General features: G+C 46.4%; 1 protein-coding gene and 1 pseudogene across 1 annotated transcript; both read right to left on the minus strand.

Moving 5' to 3' along the window:
• Positions 1-3,817: 3,817 nt before the first annotated feature.
• LOC131315675 (uncharacterized) lies at positions 3,818-5,766 on the minus strand. Its single transcript, XM_058344861.1, has one exon. It carries the CDS (start codon positions 5,445-5,447, stop codon positions 4,053-4,055), a length of 1,395 nt encoding a protein of 464 aa, XP_058200844.1. The 5' UTR covers positions 5,448-5,766; the 3' UTR covers positions 3,818-4,052.
• A 13,112-nt stretch (positions 5,767-18,878) lies between these two features.
• LOC131317290 (protein RTF1 homolog) lies at positions 18,879-23,434 on the minus strand (annotated as a pseudogene).
• Positions 23,435-24,261: the final 827 nt, after the last annotated feature.

The following is a 24,261-nucleotide window of genomic DNA, read 5'->3' on the forward strand; positions in this document are numbered from 1 at the left end:
GTTTTGCTCGTAATCCAGCTCCATAGCTTTCCCTTTCTCCTTTGGATCCTCTTGGATAAATTCCTTGAGATAGCCCCGAGAGACCAAATCATCAAGGTGCCTCTTATACATCTCACAATCCTCGGTCATGTGGCCCCAATCTTTATGGTAACTGCAGTGCTGATTTGTAGCACGTTTTGCATCATTGTCTCCGCCTAGACTTGGTGGCCATTTAAAATATGGCTGATTCTTTATTCGATAAAGAATCCTATAAATTGGCTCCTTCCAAACCGTAGTGATAGAAAAGAAAGATTTGGGGTCAGGAGCTTGCTTATCCTTGTACGGCTCTTTCTTAGCCTGCTCATACTCCCTCCTCTCTTTATAAGTCTTGGGCTCTGGCTTATCCACCTTTTTGGCAGGTGCCTTTGGCTGCTCGGCGACCGTCCTGCCATCCTCTCGGAGTATGTCATCCTCCATTCGGGCATGTTGCTCTATCCGTTCCATCAATTTAGCCAGTGTGGCTACCGAATGTTTGTTCAATGAACGACGCAGCTCTCCCCGAACAGGCAAACCAGTCTTGAAGGTTACAATTGCGTACTCCTCTCTGCAACTTTCAATCTCGTTGAAAGTTTCCCAGTACTTCTTTGCATAATCCCTGATCTGCTTGTTCTCCTCCTGTTTCATGGTGGATAGACTCTCAAAGGTCTTTGGGGCCTTTCTGCTCATCAGGAACCGAGCAGTGAATTCTTCAGCCAACTGCCTCCATCCTCGTATGGATCGCGGGCCTAGTTTATGAAACCAGGCTAAAGCCACTTTGCCAAGACTGGAGGGGAACATCTTGCATAAGATGGCGTCATCCCCTTCATGCATGAACATAGCTTGTTGATAATGCTGTATGTGAGCCACGGGATCCGTATTTGTCTCGTAAAGTACGAATGCACCGTGCTTCACTCTGCTCGGCAACCTAGCCTCTTGAAGCCTCTTTGTAAAGGGGGAGGCTGCAATATTACTTAGTGCCTTGCGTGCTGCTTCTCGTGTAGTCACTGTCCCATCCTCGAACTCTTTTGACTTGTGAGCCGTGGCCTTGGCCCAATAAGCATCAGGTCTCTCGTACCTATCTCGATGGTGTTTCCTTGTTCCCTCCTCTTCGGGGGTGGAACTTCTGTCTCTGCTCCTTCTTTTTCGTGAAGACGCCCTTCTTTTCGGTGTTCGGCTTTTACTTCTGCTTCTCCTTTTTCTTGGAGAAGCTTCATATCGCCCTTTGGTAGGACTCCTGCTCGCTCTTCTTCGTGAATGAGTCTGCTTATGGATTACCAGAGTCCGTCCGTCCCTCTAGGAATGCCTACGAGAGAGTCCAGAATCTTCTGGGTGCTCTCGTACCCGCTGCAACTCCTGTATCTCGTACTCTCGTTTCTTAATTAAATGAGCATACTCCTCGATTTCCCTTCTCTTTTTATCAAGGACTTCATTATCATCGTGTATACTTTTTGAATAGGTAACTGACTCATCTCTTCGATGAGACCTACTCCTTCTCGTGGAGCCAGTAGCAGTTTTATCTCCTTTTTCTCTGGAGTTATCCCCATTATGTCTACCAGTGGGCTTTCTCGGAGCACCTGGTGGGGATTTATCTCCTCCCCCACCCAACTGGTCCTTCGGACTAAACGGTGTAACTGGATCTTGTTCCATCATGATTACTTTTCAAAAAAGTTTGTTGTCTTCCCACAGACGGCGCCAATTGTAGGGGGATGAAAACAATTGATGTCTCGAATCACCTTGGATTGCAACGGCTTATTCGTGCCTCTTCACCGGAACCCTAATTCGTCGTCGGAACCCTAATCTGCAAAATAGACAGGGGGTGAGTGCACCTTTGCCTCTCGTGGCAAAGGCCCTCCGATGCCAAAGTTAGTATCACGTACTAGCAATCAAACCCTAATTATCAGTAGGAAAATATCGAATAATGCAATGTATTGCGTACCTTTTACCTTTAGGTTTACTCTGTTTATATAGACATTCGTATGCTTGGCGCCCAAGCATCCCTATTGCCATAGGATTCCCAACTCGTATAGGAAACCCAGGATATCAAGGATTCTCGTTTCCTTTATCAGTTCATTAGAAAAGAGTCCCTTTGGGATTCTTTTCCATTACTGGCCGAACATCCCACTCTCATTGGGTATCTTTCTTAGATCCTATATTTTCGGGATCTTATTCTTTAACGGAATACCACACATTCTGGATTCTTCCAGAATGTTGCCTATGCTCTAATACTCGACTGGAGTTCTTTCCTTGTTCGGCCAACTCGTTGCCGAACAGATTTCTTGGACCAGCTACTTCACATGTAACTTGAACCAAACGTAATCAGAATGTATCTATCTGCCGAACAGTTTAGCTTACACCACTGACTTCTCTTGTCATTTGGCCTTTTAATTAGCCGAACAGACTGCATAGATTAAAGACTTCCCACATTATTGGTCCAAATCGCTGTTCACCATACTGCCCGGCGATAAGTCCTGTCTTACTTACCACGTGCTCCCAAATATCAAGTGTTCGGCAACTAAATGTATATGCTCGGGAATACCTCCCTACAACAAAATTTGTCCTGAATCTAGTAAAAATTAAGAAAAAAAAATCCAAAAAGATTGTGCCAAAAATTCGCGGAAAAGTTAGGTGAAGGGTGCACTCAATATAAAACTGGCACTTGCAATAACATTTCCAAATTGAGGATGTTGCCGGCAATTTTAACAAATCGCATTGAAAGCAAGGGAGAAGAGGTCTTGTCCAATTTGGTCCAGTTTTGGACCTTTGTGTCCCCTTTTGGGTTCATAATAATGATCGAAATCGTTCATTTTGTGGAACTCTATTGGCTCACATCATTGGGGCAGCGGTTTTTTTCTTTTCTTTTCATTTAAGCCATTATTTTGGCAATGGCTTAAGCCATTTCGCCACACTGGACTTTAGGTTCTCTAACCACCTACTTATTTGAATCAGTAAAAGCCAAGCGAAATTGTTCAAAAGTACAAAACCAAAGAAACTGAAAAAACAAGAAGCCAATGAATAAGCTGAAGGGATGAAACGTCTCTATTCTCCAATCACTATTTCGCTCATTTCAATTTGTATCTATTTCTAAATTAATTTAATACAGCTTGAACACATGAAATTTGCTACATCAATGCTCATGTCTCGTGATAGTTGGCAAAAATAAATGTGTTTCAGCTAATCAACGCAGTTCAATCATGAAATTTGGATGCTTTTAAATTCTCAAAACCCATCAAATTCATGTGGAACTGACCGAAATATACACAAATCGAAAGGGTCAAATTTTCTGTCTAATCAGAAAAATATTTCACTATTAGTCTATTTCACATTCAACAATCTCTTGGCCTTTTTTTTCTCGGCTCAGTAAAAGAGAATGGACGGGGTGACCAGGCGTAACTTGCCCCTAGGCATGACCAGAGAGCCTCCAAACTCGCAGTGGGTCCTCGGAAAAAGAATCGAAATTCATAGGTGCACATTGCCCCACCTGGAGCCAAAGCGACCATAAGTGGGAGTCAGAGGGGTCCAAAGACCTGAGTCGTGAGTCAACCGACCCAGGGTTCAAGAGGGTGTTAATAGCACGCCTTGAACTCCTGACCTTTGATCCCACCAAAAACTTGTGGACCACCAGGCCACCACCCCAGGTTGTTCTTTGCCTTAAATCAATTAAGATGCTGTTCTGCAGAGCCTGCAACTGAAATGAAAGCAGCTGTCTAATTTTCTTTAGACATTGCAAACAAACAGAGACACTCGATGGCAATCTTGATACATTCATTCCTTCATTTCTCATACTTTAGGTTTCAAATCTAGCAAAAGATACAAGAACATGTATAGCAACTTAAAAAAGAGAACAAATTCCCAAGAATGGTCGTTACAAACTTTTCCTTAGATAACCAAAATAGAGAAATCGACTCTCAGAGTGTCGACTGAGTAGGTCCATAACTGAGGACATGAAATCGGAAAACAATACAACGCCCCTAAAATGTTCAAGAAGAGTGTCCTGAACGTTGTTTTTGCGAAACTTCTCCTGATTATTCATAAGCTTACACTCCTTGTTTCCTACTTCCAAACCCTGATGCCGAAGAATTGCAGAAAACACAACAGTCGGAAATTATTTTAGCGACGATGCTTCCTTCTTCAATCTTAATCTTTTTACTCCGTCTATTCCATAGATGCACCGCGTAGCTCTTGCTACGGATGTGATTGAGCTTACCACGCAGCCATTTCGAATGAGCCTCATTCTTTGGTCCCTGAAACAAACTCCTTATTCTACTCCAATCAAGAGGATAAAATGCCATTGGTTTCAAAATATTTACGTCAAATCGATCACTTCCTTTCAAATTCTGGACAACCCTAGACACCAAATAAGGGCCATTATAACCCCACTTATTGCCATTAAAAGTCCTTGCAAATTCTTCAATGAACTTTAACAGAATTGGATGCCCTTTGTCAAACACCATGACTGCATTGTTCAATCGGGTCCAGTTCCCGGTTTCAAGATCAACTGTTTGTGCCCCAATTGCATTCCTCAAGTTCGTGAAACTCTTCAAAATGATCACATCTGTGTCTATATACGCACCTCCAAATTTGTATAAAAGAGTGAGTCTAAGCAAGTTTGAGAGGTTTTGGCCTAATGAAACCCCCCCGGGATCCACTTCCCCTCTCCTTAACCGATGTAACCAAGATTCAGCCAATGTGCTCTTGAACAAAAAATCAAAATCAGGCGAAATCGCTATTACACGAAACCCATTATCCGAAAAAGGTTTTAGAACATTCATACCTCCTTTTGAATCTATGGAACTCGATACAATTACCAAGCAACCATTTGGGTGTGACTTGAACAAACTCTGCACTGCGAACAATTCTCTCTCTCCAAACGACTTAAATGAAGAAATCCAAGTCATGAAAAAATGAATTCCACAAGAATTTGCAGTGAAAAAATCCTTTACTCTTGTCGAAAACCGGACTGGCTGAAAACCTGGATGGAGCATCTTGAACGCCATTCTGTGCTTTCGCCTTCTTTTCCGCGGAAAAACCACCACTTTGTGGGATTTTTGCAAAATGTGCGATGAATTTTCTTCCTTGACTGAGTACATCAAAGTAGCTAACTGCTTAGTCGAAGCAGATTGCCAATCTTTTGATATTCTGGCAACATTTTCAGGCAGAAAGCTGGCTGGCCCCAGCGGGATTTTAGCAGGAAAAGGTACTGGCAAGCAAAATATAGTGGCACCGTTGCAAGCTAAGACAATTAGGAGAAGAAAAGAGAGAAGACCCAGGAGATATCTTCTATACTGCTGCAAACGGTGAAGAGAGAAAAAACGAAAAAAGCTGGCCATTTGTGTCCATGAATGTTGTGATAGTACACAATTTGGTTTTTTGGGTGGAAGTTTCATTCTTGTGCTTTGTTGATTCTCTCTGTAGGAAGAGCAGAGAAACATGATCTAGGTGTGGAAAGGAGGTAGGAGAGTATTTTAACTACAGTAGCGGCAAAAGGAAATCAAATAGTGTTCTGTTTTGTTTTGGATGTACGAAAGTTGTGACCAGAGCATATAAAGGGAAACTGGCTATACGAGCATCGTTTTCTGAGAATTTAAGAGACAAAAATGAGAGAGAATAGAAATGAAAGGCTCTCTTATTAGAAAGGCACAATATTAAATTAAAAGTTGGTGAGGAATAATATATGCATGATCAATTAATAGGAACGTTTACATGCAGGACTTGCCTTTAAGACAATGCATGATCACTAGATAAGAATATAGTAGTGTGGAGGCTTCGGTAATTGTCTCGGTAATATTACCGGACCACCATCAACCGAGGCCTCATATTGACATGGGCCTGTGTATATCTTTCTGTTTACTCGCTCGGCGTCAAGTCTCCTGTTTACACTTCGGTTAGTTACCGAGGTGTGGATTCCGTTTGGGTTTTTTGGCAGAATGCAGCATAGCAGGAGGGGACCATGAGCGATACGTGGCGAAAAGGATCATCTGCCCATGTGCTTCGTAACCGTCTTATCCCGTGGCATCATCTATGATGTCACCAAGGGCGGTTACCTAAGCGTGACCTCGACGCACTGGCTTGGAGCCCAAGTTAACCTAGGTCTATAAATACAAAGGGATATTCATCTTTGAGAGGTATGCCATCTTGCCCTAACCCTAGACCTAAAAACATCTCTCCTTACATCTAACTCGATCGTCGGAGGGTCACTAGGCTATTCCGGCCTTAGTGACTTGTTGCAGGGTCAGCAGCGGAGGAACGGAGTAGCGGAAGTAAAGTACTAATTCAGGCGAAGGTCCCATCTCCTAAATCGAACCCCCACAATTGGCGACTCCGCTGGGGATCTAGCCATCCTTTCAACTTTCACCTCCCCCCATCTGCTCCGTTAAAACATCCAGAATCAAACATGGTGGAGATCGACGACGCACATCACGGTGGTACCGCCCACGGGCTCGGTTCCCTCGTGGACCACAGCCTGGCTTCTGGCGGAGCGGCGGCCCATGGAAAGAACCACATATCCATCGGAGTTGGCGCCGGAGCGTCAGCTCCAGACGCAGGCCCATCCTCCGAGCTCCACTCCTACATCCGCCATCTCGAGCGCAAAATCGACGATCTCACGACGGTTGTAGACCGCGACAGACACGTCCGAGACGAGTTGGCGGAGATCAAACACCTCCTCATCTCCCCATCTCATTCCTCCGGGAGCCGCGGCGGAAGAACAAACCGTCGCACCCCCCCACGCAGTCACGAAGCCGGTCACCTGCTAGAGCACAGATCCCGTCCTTCAGTCAAGAATCGTCTTGAGTCACCAAGACCGGTGGACACACGAGCCCTAAAAGAAACATCGCGCAGGGACCGTTCTCGCTCTCCTGCGCAACTTCGAAGGAGGCCATCGGCCTTTGACAGGCTCGGTGGTGGGAGCGTCTCTGCCTCCTCCACCCACTCCGTCCTTGTGGGCAGGACAGGCCGGGAATCTACCCCTAGCCTCACAAGGGCATCCAGGGGAGATGACGGCCTTGTCGAGATCCAGACTAGAGGATACCGGGAGCGCCTGAAGGGCCCCCGAGCCAGAAGTCCCATCGTCTCGCACCCCGGCGGCGCAAACAGCAGGAGCCCGGTCACCGAGTGCCTCGAGGCTTCCGCTCGGGATAGCTACCAACATCATCGCCAGGAGCGTTTTCCCAGAAAATCGGTTAGTATCGATCCAAAGAGAAAGGAGCACGAACGATTGGACAAACTCGTCCCCAAGAAGCGTACAGCGACTGAGCGTCCAGACGGCCCCGACCGTTCGATCCGACCTCATCGCGATGCGCGACTTGCACGACTCTCGACCTCTCCATTCACAAGAGAGATCGACTCGGTTACCCCCCCCCCCAAAGGATTCTCCCAACCCAAGTTCGCCAAATACGACGGCAAGACCGAGGCGTACACTCATCTGGTCCAGTATAAAACCGTCATGTCTCTGTTTCTTCGGAATGAACCCTCGGACGATGCTTTCCTGTGCAAAGTGTTTCCAGCAAGCCTCGGCAACCTGGGCCTCACCTGGTTCAATCAACTCCCGGCTCGGTCAATCTCCTCGTTCGACTCCCTCTGTGACGCCTTCATGGCACGGTTCGTAACGAGCAATAAGCACGAGAAGGAGATCGACTCCCTCTTAGCCCTCCGTAAGAGGAACGACGAAACGCTTCGGCAGTACGCCGGCCGTTATTGGGAGTTGTTCAATGAGATAGAAGGTTGCGACGGTGTCATCTCTGCCCGAGGATTCAAACTCGGTCTCACATCCCAGGACGAGCAAGTCTACGACGACCTCGCTCGCCATAAGCCGAACTCTATGAAGGACCTTATGACTCGAATCGAGAACTGGTGTCAGCTCATCGAGTCCAAGGCAGAGAGAGGCATCGGGAAGCCTACAAGTTCAAAAGCGTTGAACACTTCGGTATCCATACCGGCCCTCGCACCTGTCTCAACCCCGAAGAAACAGGTCAACACAATCAAGCAGTCGCCGAGGAGGGGGCCGAAGCCAAGTGACTTCAACGCCGAAAAGACCGTCTTCACCATTCCCATCTACCGGATCATTGATCAAGTGAAGGATCAGCCCTTCTTCTCCTTCCCCAATCAAAAGCTCGGAACCGAAAATGGGAAAATCAAGAATCCCATCGTTCGATGCAGCTACCATAGCGAGCAAGGTCACTTCACCACAGCATGCAAGCCCTTCAAGGCCTACTTGGAACAGCTTGTTGCTGGTGGCCACCTCGGCAACTTCATCGATCACGAGAAGACGACGGCTCGGACACAAGAGGACCGAATCACATACCGAGGAAGAGGTACAGACAATCAACGTCATACACGGTCCCTTGAACCCCGAAGCCGCTCGAGTCATCCGGGCAGAATTGAATGAAGCCTCCTCCTCCAAGCAGGTCATGCTAGTTGGCCCCGAACCGAAGCGCCCCAGAACCGACGACGGCTCCAAATGGACGATAACGTTTACCGAGAAGGATCTCGATCGCGTCCAGCTTCCCCACAACGACGCCCTCGTGGTCACGCTACGCATCGGAAATTTCAACGTCCGTCGCGTCCTCGTAGACCAGGGCAGCTCGGCCGAAGTCATGTACTACTCCCTTTTCAAGGATCTGAAGATTCCCGAGACCGACCTCCGTCCTTCCGAAGTTCCCCTTATCGGCTTCAACGGAGCTCCTGTCTGGCCCATCGGTATGATCACTATTCCTGTCCGTGCCGGCTCGGTAACGCTTGAAATAGACTTTGTGGTGGTCGACGTCCCTGGCCCTTACAACGCCATTGTCGGTCGAACCTGGCTGCATAGGCTTAAAGCGATTGCCTCCACTTATCACCAAGTGGTACGTTTCATCGGCACTAACGGGCACCAGGAAGACCTGTACGGAGACCAGACCGCGGCCAAGCAGTGCTACGTCAACGCTGTCCGAAGCACCAAGCAGACCCCCCGGGTGAATCTCATTGAAGCACCAGAAGCCCCAGTTTTGGAGGACGTCGGCAGATCCCCCGACGACAAAACCGTCGAAGATGTGGCCACAATCCCAATCACCGAGGACGGCTCCCACTTCTTCCTTGTCAGTTCCTCACTTAGTGACACTGATCGGAACGAGACGGTAGCTTTTCTCAACCGAAACATTGAAGTGTTCGCCTGGACTCCCTACGAGATGCCGGGGCTCGACCCCTCTTTCATCTGCCACGAGCTCAACATCGACAAAGCCAAGCGACCGGTCGTACAGAAGGCACGACGGTCCTCTCCCATTCACTCCGAGGCCGTCATTGAAGAAGTCAACCGACTCCTAAACGCTAGGGCAATCAGAGAGGTCCAGTACCCCAAGTGGTTGGCTAACACCGTCGTAGTCAAGAAGAAGAATGGCAAATGGCGTGTCTGCGTCGACTACTCCAACCTTAACGATGCTTGCCCGAAGGACTTCTTTCCTCTTCCCCGAATCGACCAGCTTGTCGACGCCACCTCTGGTCACGAGCGACTCAGCTTTTTGGATGCGTACCGGGGCTACCACCAGATCGCCATGAGCGAAGGCGATATCGAGAACACCGCCTTCATTACCCCCCACGGGATCTTCGGTTACCTCGTAATGCCCTTCGGTTTGAAAAATGCCGGAGCAACCTTCCAGCGAATGATAACCAAGATGTTCGAGCAATTACTGGGCGACACTATGCTGGCATACATTGACGACATGGTGGTTAAAAGTCTTCGCGCCGGTGATCATCTAACTCACCTTGCCGAAGTCTTTGAGATACTAAAGCGCCACAAACTCCGCCTCAATGCCGAGAAATGCGTCTTCGGCGTCAGCTCCGGCAAATTTCTCGGCCATCTCGTCTCCCGGCGCGGTATTGAGGCCGATCCTTCCCAAATTCAAGCAATTGATCAGCTCTCGGCTCCCCACAACAAGCGCGATGTTCAGCGTCTAACCGGGATGGCTGCTGCTCTGAATCGGTTTATAAGTCGCTCCTCGGACAAATGTCAGCCATTTTTCGCTCTACTAAAGGGCAGCCGACGAAGCTTCAACTGGACAGAAGAATGTGACCGAGCCCTCCAGCGACTAAAGGAGTATCTTTCCACGGCTCCACTCCTCGTCACTCCAAGGGACCAGGAGGACTTGTTCCTCTATCTCGCTGTCTCCCCGCACGCCGTAAGCTCGGTGCTCGTCCGACAGGAGGGCCGGGAGCACCAGCCAATCTACTACTCCAGCAAAACCATGACACCCGCCGAGACGCGCTACCTCCCCCTGGAGAAGCTCGTGCTCGCCCTAATCTCAGCCTCCCGAAAGCTTGCCCCGTACTTCCAGTCCCATCGCATCATCGTCCTTACCGAGTTCCCCCTCAAATCTCTTCTCCGGAAGGCCGATCTCTCCAACCGAATTTCACAATGGGCCGTTGAGATTGCCAATTTCGAAATCCACTTTCAGCCTCGGACAGCAATAAAAGCTCAGGTGCTGGCTGACTTCATCGCAGAGCTTACACCGCCCAACGTATCTGCCTCGGCACCCCCACCGAGCACCGAAGCAGTACTCCAGGCCAACCCTAGCACAGCCTGACAGCTCTTTCACGGAGATGTATGGAAAATGTACGTCGATGGCGCATCCAATAGCCGAGGCGCAGGTGCAGGCGTCGTTCTTCTCTCACCCTCCGGTGTCTTACACGAAAGCTCCTTCTCCATCAATTTCCCAGCCTCTAACAACGAGGCCGAATATGAGGCGTTGATCTCCGGACTCAAGACTGCCGAAGCCATTGGCATCGAGGAGCTCGTCGTTTACAGCGACTCCCAGTTGGTGGTTAACCAACTCTCTGAAGAATACGAAGCTCGGGATGACCGGATGCGTACCTACCTCAGCGCCGCAGTCCAGCTCATTCAACGCTTTAAAGCAATCAGAGTCGAGCATATTTCAAGGGAACAGAACACCCACGCCGACGCCCTGGCAGGGCTCGCTTCGGCATTCTCATGTACCGGACACCGATCCATTTCCTTCAGTTCTATCGACAAGCCCAGTTTTGAGCTCGAAGACCTACACAAGGAAGTACTCAACATAGAGCTCGGTCCGAGCTGGATGGATGAAATCGTCCTTTACCTGAGAGAGGACTCCCTGCCCACTGACAAAAAAGAGGCTCACCGACTCCGAAACAAAGCTGCTCTTTTCTGGCTCAATCCCAACGGCAAGCTTTACCGAAGATCATTCACCGGGCCGTACTTATTGGTTGCACACCCACATCAAGTTCCGGGCATTATCGAAGAACTTCATGCCGGTGACAGCGGTTGTCACTCCGGTGGACGATCGCTCGCCCACCGAGCCCTCACTCAGGGATATTGGTGGCCGACAATGAAGAAGGACTCTGAAGAGTTCGTCAAGCGTTGCAAAAAGTGCCAGATGTTCGCTCCCATTATCCATCAGCCGGCCCGGGACCTGAGCCCTCTCACCAGCCCCTGGCCCTTCTCCCAATGGGGCATGGATATCGTTGGAAAGCTCCCAGTCGCTCCGGGTGGATTCAAGTTCCTTTTAACCGCAACTGATTATTTCTCGAAATGGGTCGAGGCCGAGCCCCTGGTAACCATCGAAGAAACAGACGTCATCCGCTTTGTGTGGCGCAACATCATCTCACGCTTCGGTGTGCCATTCGCCATAATTACTGACAATGGAGGGCAGTTTACAGGACAGAAGTACCGGGCTCTGCTTGACGAATACGGTATCAAATGGGACACGTCCACTCCGGCTTACCCCCAGGGCAACGGACAGGCTGAGGCGGCAAACAAAGCAATTTCATCCGGACTAAAGCGACGACTCGAGTCACGGCGAGGAAAGTGGGCCGAAGAGCTGCCCAGGGTACTCTGGGGCTACCGTACGACGCCTCGGCGATCAACCGGTCGCACACCTTTTTCCTTGGCATTCGGAATGGAGGCGGTCATCCCACTCCAAGTCGGACTCCCAACAATGAGAACAGAAAATTTTGATGAGTCGGTCAACAACACCACCATTGCTTCGGACCTCGATTTAGCCGAAGAAGAACGGGACAACTCAAGGATAAAGCTCGCTTCATACCAACAGGAGGTTGCAAAGGGTTACAACCGAAGCGTGAGCCTCCGGTCGTTTAAGCCTGACGATCTCGTTTGGAAAAAGGTGGTGGAGAAGTCCAAAAAGCGAAAGCTAATGCCCAATTGGGAGGGTCCTTACCGAGTTCTCAAGCACCTCGGTTCGGGAAATTACAAATTGGAGAAACTGGATGGTTCCCCCATTGCTAAGTCATGGAACGCCAACAATTTGAAGAAGTTCTACGGATAGTGCTCGGCTACCGGAGCCCATTTTGTCCTTATTACGTTGCATTTTCTTTTGAGAAAGTTTTGAGGGCAATCTGCTTATGTATTGACAATACCCCGAGTTTTAATGAGAATTCTCTTTGGCACTATTCGTACACTGATTGTTTAAATTACTTATATTTGGTCTATTCTTGCCCGGACCATTTTATACCGACTTCAGGGATATTGTTCTCCCATAGGTGATACCCTCGGAGAAAAATTCCCACCAAGTCGCCCGGGCCTCTTCGGTCGTCTAAATTTCTGGTCACTCGCTGTAAGGATACTCGGCCTTTTTCTCCGAGCCCCTAACACCGACCCATCAGAAATTTCTCTCTGTTCGGACTCGCCGCGTCACTAACCTATGGCAAAAGCCGTACCACTTCGTGACCTCGGCCTACGTCCCTAGCAGTAATACCATCCCGCGTCTGCTCGATAAGCTCATTTCTATTAATAAGCAGGGGCGTGCAATGTCAAAAATTCATTAAACAAGTTGCTTCTGATTCGATCCCTACCGACCCTCCTACTCGCTGGGGCTTCGGAACGAGTCACCTTTTCTTGATTAATCATCTTTTTATGCTTGGAAAAACGATTCGGTTAACGCTTCGGTTAAACTTGTTTCTACAAATTTTTCAAGTCCCACCGAAGCAGGGGCATTATAACCTAAGGAGCAAACCAATCAAACAAGCATTTCAAAGAGAAAAACATTCAAGAAAAAAAGAGCATTCATTCACGAACAATAAACAAAAAGGGTACTGCTTCAAGTATCAAACGATTACAATCCCTGGAACGGCAAACTCCAAATGTCCGGAGCCGTCCAGTAAACCGACCATTCAAGCAAAAATTAAAGTACTTTTTCAGAGTTACGAAATATAAAGTTCCTATGCTTCATCAGGGAACAGGGGCGCTAAGGTCAGCTGGCTCCTCGGTTGCTTGGGGCTCCTGGTTCGGCACCTGCTCGTTTTCCTCCTCCGGTAGCACGAGCTCTTCAGGAGGGGGCTCAGGCACGGTTCGAAGCTCCGAACCCTCTGGCAGAGTAAGCTTGCTTATCAAGGCCTCGTGGCCGTACCGAAGTCCGTCCAAGAACCGATCCCTAAAGAGCTCGGCTTCTATCTCCCGGACCTGCTTCTTATATTCTACTCCGGCAGCATCCCAGCCTTCATCGTAGCCTTTGTTCCTTGCAAACTCAACCTCCCGAGCTCCAGCAGCCCTCAATGTGTCAGCATCCTCCTCAGCTTTTTTGGCTTTCGCTTCGGCAATTACCCGCTCCCGGTCGCACCGCTGAAAGTCGGCCAGGTAAAGGTCACAAGTCTCCCTTGCCACTTTCAGATCGTCCTCTCTCTGGGCAAGAGTTTTCCTCAGCAGCTCCATCTCCTGCTCTCGTGCCTGGCATTGTTCGTTCACAGCGAGCACCCGAGCGCCGGCCTACCAACACAATTAAAATTGATCAAAATTCCAACAAACGATCAAAGGGGTAAGAAAAGAAACTTTCAGAAGTAACTTACTTTCAGAAGTGCCTGCGCTATCTCTCCTGTCAGATCCACGGTGCACCCCTCAACAGCCCGGGCATCCTTCGGAAGAATACACGACCGAAGCAGCCCAAACGCCGTCCCAATGTTAGAAGACGCGCTATCGGCGTGATGAATTAGGCGCCCCGAGTAGTGACGAACCTCGGGGGCCCAGGGGACCTCCCTCGCCGGAACACGAGTCCCCGTTTCGGTTCCTCCCCGGCTCTCCACATCTCCCTCATCTCCTCGGGTTCCCGTTTCTTCTATCAAGATCGGCTCCCCGCCCCTTCCTCGTCCGAAGCTTTCTTCCTCGGTCCGAGCCCTCTTCTCCGGAGGCTCCTGAGGAGAAACAAGGATCACCCTCGAGGCTCCGGCCCCCGGTGAGCCTATCCTGACGCCGGCGCCCCGTCCTCGTGGCCTTTGGCGCCGAAGGTTGAGCACTTCTCTTCCACGGCCGCTCATCTCTCCACTAAGTCCCGTCCTTTCTGGGGTCTCCCGGTCGATTTCTTCTCGGATCACGCCTCGGGGACCAGAATCACCAACTTCGTCTCTGTCGCCCCAGCTCCTCCTCTCCTACCTTCTCCTCTTCCTTGGCTTCTCCCTCGGCCACGTCCTCGTCCCCCTCGAGAAACTCCTTGCTGCCTCGGCTTCTTCTTCAAATAGCCGGTATAGGTCGGTTTGTATCCGAGCAGATCAGGTGCATACCGACTCGTGATAGGAATGGCGTAAGCAGCTGTTATTTGCGCCCGGTTAGCCCTTGCCCGAAGCTCTGCAACGATGCCCTCGGCTGAAAGATAGAGAATGGAAGAATCAGTATACAATGAGGAAAGAAAAATGTGCAAACATAATAAGGCTAAAAAGATACTTCTACCGACCAGGAGCCCCAATTTCAAACTGAATTGTGGTGGCTGTGTCCGCACTTTCCCCGGGCCCAAACATAAAGTTCCCAGTGACCGATACATAGATACTCGCCCACTCTTCCGAGTCGGGAAGATGGTCGATAAGGAATGTGTCGTATCCCGTCCTACAGGAGAGGTAGTGACGGTCGCTCTCCCGGTTAACTCCAACGAGGTATACACCGAAGAGCTCCTCGAGTCCGAACGTAAGGTTGTATTGCCTCCTCAACTCTATAATGCTCGTGATGATCCGGTAGGAGTTCACCGTAAGCTGAGAAGACGTGAGGGAGAGGGCTCGGAGAACCCTTCGGACAAACTGATGAAGGGGGAATCTAACGCCCCCCTCTGTGATAGCCATCAAGGGGAAGATGAGGGCTCCCTCCCGGTGTGGAAGGTCCTTGGGGTCGCTGTTCGGTAAGATCCGAATGTCAACGTCATGAGGAACGCTGTATACCCTCTTGAATTCAGCATAAGAAGCCGAGGAGCCGTCAAAGTATTGATTTCGGTATGGGCATGGCCTCATCGCCCTCCTGCGTCCCCGTACCTCCTCGGGGGCATCGGCGAATGGACCCGGACCTTGGTTCGAGGTACTTGGGGCTTCCATCTCTTGGGAGTCAAACGTCGTCACCTCACGAGGAGCTCTCGAGGGTTCAAATGGTTCAACGCAGTCGATTGGAGTCCGAAAGAATGCCCTCGCCCGAAGTGTCTGGCGAATGTCCTCGGGAATTTCAATAGGAGAAGAGCCTGAACTACCGGAACTGTCCGAAGAGAGCTCGATGACCATTCGCTTCTGCCTAACCAAGGAAAGGAATACAAAAACCCGTTAGCTATGTGCTCAGGGAAAAAATCAATGTCTAGCGCTCGGTGCGGAATGGTCATCGCTCCTCGGAGTCCTCGGACAATCGTTTCCTATAAAGGCGTTTCCCTCTCGGAAGAATTTCTAAAAATCAGAAGTCCTTTCCCTTGGGATCAAGGTGAGTCTAGGTCTCGGGATGAGTTTTGGCCTCGGGATGAATCTAGGTCTCGGGATGAGTTTAGACCTCGGTAATAGCGTGAACAACGCTAGAGGAGCCCAGCGCCGCCTTGAACCAGACGGTGGCGAGCGGTTGCTCAGCCGTAACAAGTGCAAGAAAACGGCGAAAAACTCAAAAACAATGGTCAAAACATGAAGAATAAAGCAAGGAGGTCGACATACCTCAAGTTTGTGCAAGATCTCCCAACCAAAATGATCGAAATCTCGATTGAAAGCTGGAAGTATACGGCGGCGGCGGTTCGACTTCAGAAGCAGAAGAAAGGGTGACGATCTCACCTCTGTCTCTCCTATTTATATTGGTAGAGATGGAAAGCTGCGCGGGAAACGAAGCGTCGTGCATTGAGCCGTTAGATCATCGACATGTGTTATCATCGAACGGCTAGTATCAAGGACTCTGCACCGAGGACAGGCGCCGGATATTCAGACCTTAGGCATGTTGACGCGTGTCACCGAAGCGACGTTTCGTACCAATCAACTGGCATGGCACGTGCCGAGGCAGCCTTTTGATTCTGAGATCTCGGCAACAGCTGACACGTGGCTCTTCTCTGGCGCGGGTTGAACGAAATCTACCAAAGCAACTTCACCCTTCGGTTATTCTCTAAAAAGAAAGACCAAGGCCTGATGTCTCATACGATAGGATCAAGACCCTGAAGCAGAGGTGCAACGCTCCAGGGACTTGAGGGGCTATTGTGGAGGCTTCGGTAATTGTCTCGGTAATATTACCGGACCACCATCAACCGAGGCCTCATATTGACATGGGCCTGTGTATATCTTTATGTTTACTCGCTCGGCGTCAAGTCTCCTGTTTACACTTCGGTTAGTTACCGAGGTGTGGATTCCGTTTGGGTTTTTTGGCAGAATGCAGCATAGCAGGAGGGGACCATGAGGGATACGTGGCGAAAAGGATCATCTGCCCATGTGCTTCGTAACCGTCTTATCCCGTGGCATCATCTATGATGTCACCAAGGGCGGTTACCTAAGCGTGACCTCGACGCACTGGCTTGGAGCCCAAGTTAACCTAGGTCTATAAATACAAAGGGATATTCATCTTTGAGAGGTATGCCATCTTGCCCTAACCCTAGACCTAAAAACATCTCTCCTTACATCTAACTCGATCGTCGGAGGGTCACTAGGCTATTCCGGCCTTAGTGACTTGTTGCAGGGTCAGCAGCGGAGGAACGGAGTAGCGAAAGTAAAGTACTAATTCAGGCGAAGGTCCCATCTCCTAAATCGAACCCCCACAAGTAGTACATCTTTCACTTATCTATACATTTAAACAGGCCCTAGAATCTTGAATCGATGGCTAATTTCATTCCCCACTGTTCCTTAAGAATTAAGATTGCTACCCCTAGAATTTAGACCCGGTAATTATGTGGTATATATGGGAACAAGAGTCGTAGTATATATAGAAAAATCATAAAATGTGAAGAAAAATCTATATGCATCTGTTCTGTCTCTACATATTTGGTGACAACGGATAGCAAATGAGTTAGGAGTCAAAAGTCCTTATCATCTTCTTTATCAAATATAGAAACCATATCTGTGCTTGAAGTCGAATCAACAGAGACAGTGACGTGTGCCGACTAAAAATTCGGGTTATTACTATTTAAACAGGCTCTTAGATAGTCACCCCTTCTCGATTGATTGAGATTAACTAAAACCTAAAAATTGATTGTACTTTTCAAATAATTAAAAGAAAGGTATGGTCGTAAGGTTCATAGCACTTGCAACCGGCCCGAACTCATCTGCTCCAATCGGGTTCTTTAAAACGTTTGATTTTAGACTGAAAAAGATACACTGCAGAATGAGTTTTGGACCCCCATTCCCCGTTCACATGGGCTCCGACAATGCCCAAGTTCGTCTACGGGAAGTATTTTACCAATCTAAAATTATTTCTTTACTTTTTTTATTTCGAAATAGGAGCAGAATGTGTCCGAACTGGCCACAGTATACTAATCACCCCGCGACCCTACCTATACGACTACTCACTCATTATTAAGAAAGAAACAAAAGAAACCCTAATTTGAAACATACTTCTATTGCGCGAGATGAAAAATAAACAAAAATATCAATTAATCAAATACCAACGAATAACTTTTATTAAAAATAGAAATTAAACTAATTACCAAAGTGCGAGTAATTGAACAAAACTAAAACTAAATAATATTGATGACAGCCCGTTCTTCGTACGCAGTCGGCAGCCCCCGTTCTTCCTGTTCTTCCGTCTGAAAAAACTTTCCACGGCAACAGCCTAAAAGCCCCTCAGTCAGAAGGGCAAAACATTGGTTTTATAGGGATTGAAGGTATTAATCACATAGTGGTCCTTTGGGTTTTGTCTTATGTTAAATAATCATCCAAAATTCCAATGCACTTCGCACTTTAATCCAAAACTTTTGTTAACTTCCATTTTTACCCAAAAATCATGAAAATCGAGCTCGAGCAACCTGTAAATGTAAAAACACATAATAAATACCAATTAACAAATATAAAAGACTAGTAAATATAGATTGGAAATGGAAACATTTTGGCTGTTGCACTTGAAACATTTTAACAAATATTCAGCACCCACTAGTGTTTGGTTTCGGTCTCTTAGGAAATGGAAACATTTTGGTAGTTGCACTTGAAACAAATGGGAATTATGTTCCTTGCCTGCAACATCTGCTTCACAGTGGCGGCTGAGTAGACAAATGGGTATGTACTTTGCAGTTTCAAAGGCCTTCCACTTAGTCAGCAAGTCTGCTTTGCTAGGCAGTGGGGCCCCACTTCGCTCCACCTCCCTAACCCACTGGTCAAACTCCTCGCGAGAAGGGGAGTCTGAAACCATAGCCATATGCCACCTCACGGCAGAACTCTCATTGCCCTGAGTGACCTTCAAATACTTTTTTATAGTTTTGTTCTCCAGTGTGTACTGTCGGCCAGTTTCCGTCAATGTTTCGGACCATGCAGAGCCTATACATGGGAGTTGATTTGGAATTCCCAATACCAACCCTCAGAAAGCATCCCACAATCAGCTCGTCCAAGAAAGACTCCATAAACCATTCACCCAATTTCGACCTCCGTATCCTAGGCTCTTTTATATCTTGAAATGCTGGCACTTCTACTCATGCAGGATCTTGTCCTCATCATGTCTGCCATCTCCCCCTCCCCCTCCCCAGTTGACTCTTCAACTTTGCTGTGGGACCCATTTCCACTCTGACTGAGCTACTTACACTTTCTTCTCTGAAGGCTCTCTGCTTGATTGGTGAAAACCCTTTGCTTCCTGAATCTCCCTTACCAGGATCCTGATGCTTCAGTCATTTTGCTCGTAACCCATTCAATGCATCATCCTTGGCAGCTGATCTGTCAGCTGACCTAGCCGAGTAGCGGACCCCACCAGACTATGTTCTTGTCACTCTGTTTCGGTCTCATCTTTTCGCGTAGATCGTTATCGTCTTTCTTTAAAGCACGTTCTGAAAATATCATCTCTCTTCCAAGTTCCGTCACCTCCACGAGCGGCCTATCGGCATCATCCTTGTAAAGATCGCTCCCGAATGAATCATTGCCACTGCCACCATCTTGATCATCATCAGCTTCTTCTTCCTGGCTGCTATCGTCTCTTTCTGTAGGGTCTAGCAGCTCTAGCCTCTTCTTCAAAGGAACTTGTGAGATCCAGACGGCATCTTGCATTTAGGGGCCACTATCATCTGTGTCATCCCTTGAGTCACTTCCATTATCAGAATATGATCCATTATGTTGCCTTCTAGATTGTGGAGGAGAATGTTGGTTCCTCCCAACAGTACTGGTTCTTCCTGCTGCGTTCAGAAGTAACTTTTCTAACTCCACCATGATTCCTGTGTCAATTGTCATAATATAGCAATTAGGAGACCATTTTGAACAAGAAGCAAATGCTACCAAATCTAGAACAAAAAAAAAAAGAGGGCACATATGCTCACAGCCGCAACATTGTGTTTCCAAATTTTCATGAAAAAAATAGAACACTAGTGGGCCCAATTCCAAATTACCTATCAGACACCGTCACTTTGGTGCCATAATGGATGTTGTAGCACATGATTGTGAAACTGTATCAAAAATCAATGGCAATAATTTTGTGACCGAGCACATTTCTATCTCACCAACTTTTTTTCAATATAATATAGTATACTCCATCCGCATCTATATGAAAGGGCGTGCACACTGTTATACTAAACTGACACGAAACTTGAAGCTCTTTGTACAGTATAACTCAACTCCATCTCCTTTTTGTCACCGGTTACAAATCTAATAACTAACAAGCATTAAGCACCATTCTATATACACAGATACAAAAGAAACTGCAAATCGGCTCTGGGTTATATTAAGGAAAAAGTTGCATCCTACAGTATTAATATACGCACAGTTGCTGACAGTGACAGATATAGACATCCCTAGCCAAATTACTTCTTCAGATATTAGTTTGCAGATCGCATAAATCAGCTAGCTAAAGAAGAGGGAGAGCTACAACAACAACAACAATGACAACAACATCCATATAGTCCCCAATCATTGGAGGTATGGGCGGAGGAGGATTGAAGACAGACCTAACCTTTGGCAATATATGTACAAAGTGACTGCTCTCATAATACCGCTGAACAGTGGCTCTCCAGAAAATCAGCTAGCTAAAGAAGAGGGAGAGCTAAAGAAATGAAATAGCCAAAAATCAGACAGGCCGTTTTCTCCCTGAAAATCTGGCATCATTACCTGGAATCAACACAGACTTGCAAAAATATAACAGGATCAGTTTTTGACTGGCGAATAACTAATCTGCCAATTCTAGTGACAACAAGAAAGATTGACTACTAGTTTGCGAGGTTTGGCAGCGATTCCAAGATATGACAGAAGATACTTCAAGAGGATATTGCAAAGAGAAGGGAAGAAGAAAAGAAACAATGAAGAGAACAAATACTTTTCTATAGGTAATTGAGCAGGCATGGATTTCAGTTATAGTGTTGGCCAAAACTTAGTAATACCTCCAAGATCATTTGCTTACCCAATCGAGCATAAATAGCCCTAAGAATGCAAATTGCAATTTGAGACCTTCTGTAGCAACCAAGTCTGATAGATTACCTTTTTCTTCCTGAACATGGAAAATTCTATTGAAAGCCCGAAGGCTTTGAATAGAATTTTCCATCACATAATACAGGAAATGAACTAAAACTATCAATCACCCAAACACAAGCATAGGCACATTGCAGGCTAAATGACACACACTGCAAAGCAAAAACAAAAATGAGTTCGGATGTAAAGCCAGTCGCAGATGTGTTAGTAGTGAAACCTAGAAGGAAACCCAACTTAAACCATAGGATAAAACGCCCAAATGAAATCAACTCCCACCAAGAAAACGGTAAGCAAGCTCCACGGAGCGGAAAAAAAAAAAAACAAACGGGAGAGAAACACAGTTAATAAACTAAATAGACAAAAAACTCCAACAATTGTTCTTGTCGCCAGAAGTGTCGCACCTGATGTGGGGACTTATTCACTGGAGAAGGAGCCAAATCTCACCCCACCTGAGACTGGAGTGAAGCTGAGGGGGATGTCAAGAGGAGCCAAGGGAGAGGGAGAGATGGTAGAAGGATGCGGAGAGAAGATGGAGTTTCAAAAAGGCGAGGAAATGGAGAAGGGCATGTTGGCAAGGAGCAGAGGGGGAGGGGGGAGATGGAGGTGGTGGCAGCGGCATCCCCACCCGCCCTTGGAGAAAATCCAACTTGAGGAGAAAGGTAGAGAGAAGGAGAATAGTCTTGCAAATGTAGTTGATGACACAAATTTGATCACTATTTTGCTTGCCATGGGTTACAAAAATTAAAATACAATGTTAAGTATAAGGATGTCAGAACAACACACATCTCGTTCTATAAAAGCACAACTGGTAAAACTTGTATTTAATAGACCCGTAAGGCGTAAACTTAGGTTTTTCAACAAGAAGCAATCAACTAATCTTCAACTTATATGCATGATTTCCATCTTTGGACAGGAATGGCGGTATTGCCACCATTAACTCCAATTGACGATGTAATGCTCAACCTAAACCAAATACAAAAACCTCACCATATACAGACAAGAACAGGAAATAAGTCGATACATACAAACCAAACCCCTGATACACGACATTGGATATAACACTCTACATCAAACCATTTCACGCATCAATGTTATTACCAATTCGGACTCTTTGAGTGAGGACAAAGAGACATATGACATTCATGGCACATGGAATATGGGGCAGATAACCAACTCAACTATAGTATACACATGAACTATCGAACTCGCCCAATGATCCAAGTGAAGAGAACTATAATATACATAGGAAGATATCAAGTCAGACAAATAAAACTCCCCTTCAACATTTGAAAATGAAACTCCATAAGCCTGCTAATGCTTCACTTCCTAGGAAGAACAGACACCTTTCTGGAGATCACATGCCAGTGTCGGACATGGACACTCTCAAGAGATAGGTCAGACACTTAAACTAGAAGTGTCCTATGGTTTTTTCAATTTTTTTCTTTGGACACTCAGGAAAATGGAAACAATCTTCGAACTGTGCCGGATAGTCACCCATCACACGGCTCTCAAACCCAACCTGTGGTGGAGAAGATGTGCGGGACGCTCTCAGGATACATCATTGTTTCAAACAAAGTAGTAAGCTCTAATTTTGTGTGAGAGGCAATGGTGAATGGATTATAAGGACACATGTGAATGTGATAATGAATCATTCTGGTGGAACACTTGTGAATAATATAATGAATCGCTTCCATAACGCATTCACTTTTGCATGCTCTTAACTGTTGATTGGTAGATCAAATAATTCACATCAACAATGGATATAACTCGCCTCTTCTAAGCACTACAATTTATGTTAAAATATCAACACTTGCTGAAGATGTGTTTAAGTCAAGAATTTGCAAAGGGTTTTATGGCAGGAAAGAAAAAGATGAGATGAAAAAGCTAAATCTATTCTTCGGTTTCCCAGGCATTTTCTTTCTGCCTTCATACATCCCCCTCAACATCCATGATCCAAACACAACATTAATGGGAAGACGATCTCAGAGAACTTTGTGGAACCCATGGGCAATAAAGCTGGTTACAAACATAGGGGCATCCAATATACCAATTACCAAATGAATTTCACATAAGAAATAAAAATACTTATAGACAGTGTTCTAAAGTCGGCCGGTGATCCAACGCCTAGATTAGGCAACCGACTAGTTGGGGCCTAGTACCCAACTAGGCCCTAGGCGGCCAATTAGCCTAGCGATTATTAGACCATTGCTTACAAACCAATGAAACCGGAAAGACAAAACTAATATGGGGGAAGTACAATATAAAATTTCCAAGAAAAGCAGACTGACAGAGAACCATATAGACTAGGGCATAGGTACGAGTCGATTGAAAATAGTTCAACATCTCAAAAACAACATTATAAGATCAAAATCCAACGCGTGAGAAGTGAACTAACCTTAGCAATTTGTGGCGAGGAGTGGATAAAATTCAGCAGCTCAAAAACTGTGACAATCAATAACGTTGGAATGTTCTGTTTATTAGGGTTATGGTTTGAAGATAAAGGAAGGGGTAAGAGAATGGCGGTGAAGGTTGTTACCGGCAAGAACTCGTGGAATCGAGTCGAAAGCGACAGGTCGAGGCTCCGGCGGCTGATTCGGCTAGAGTTTGGGACAATTTGTTAATGTTTTAATTTATTTTGCTTTTTCCATAAATAAATCCCCTTTCTCCCAAAATAAAGAAATCATTTACAATAGAAAAAAAAAATCACAAACGCCATTTAGGCCTGTTAAACTACAAATTGTAGACTACAACTTTCTTATTTTTGTTTTTATTCTTTTTTTTTTCCGTCCGTTAGTTTTGTGTCAAATTTTTATTATTATTGATTCGTTTCGACGAGAGAAATTAAAATTGTAAAAAATTATGACTTTTACATAATTTTTTTTTAAAAATATCTAAGAAAAAACCCAAAAAAATCAGAGTTGATCGGGGAATTGGACATTTAGGAACAGAAACTTGCCCTTTTTTCTGCCCAAAATTGAAATAAGAAAGAAAAAATTGACTTGCATTTCTAGCCCTTACCCTGTTCTCACTTAAACTCGAAATTTAAGTACTAAAAATATCTCAAAATCAACTTCATTCATTTACTCAAACTTATATATAAAAAAAAGTTTCATTTAATTTAAGACTCAAATTTCCTATCCTCCTGTGTGTGTATATATACTAGGAATTGCTGTGCCTGAAGGCACGACGCAGTATATTTTGATTTCAGTCTAAAAAAGTTATCATTTCCTAAGAATCATACTCACCTGCACACCCAACTCCTCCTAAAGTCCACATTTTTAGTGAAGTGACAAAAAGTGTCCACCTAATAAATTCCAGCAAACGCATTTAAGAAAAATACGATAATATACACAAAATGAAACCAACGCAATCCAATCCACCAAGGTATTTTCGTATAAAAAAAATGCATTACATTTAGCAAAAGCTCCCTAA

The sequence above is a fragment of the Rhododendron vialii genome, chromosome 2a, assembly GCF_030253575.1.
Source record: "Rhododendron vialii isolate Sample 1 chromosome 2a, ASM3025357v1".
In the NCBI taxonomy this organism is placed as follows: domain Eukaryota; kingdom Viridiplantae; phylum Streptophyta; class Magnoliopsida; order Ericales; family Ericaceae; genus Rhododendron; species Rhododendron vialii.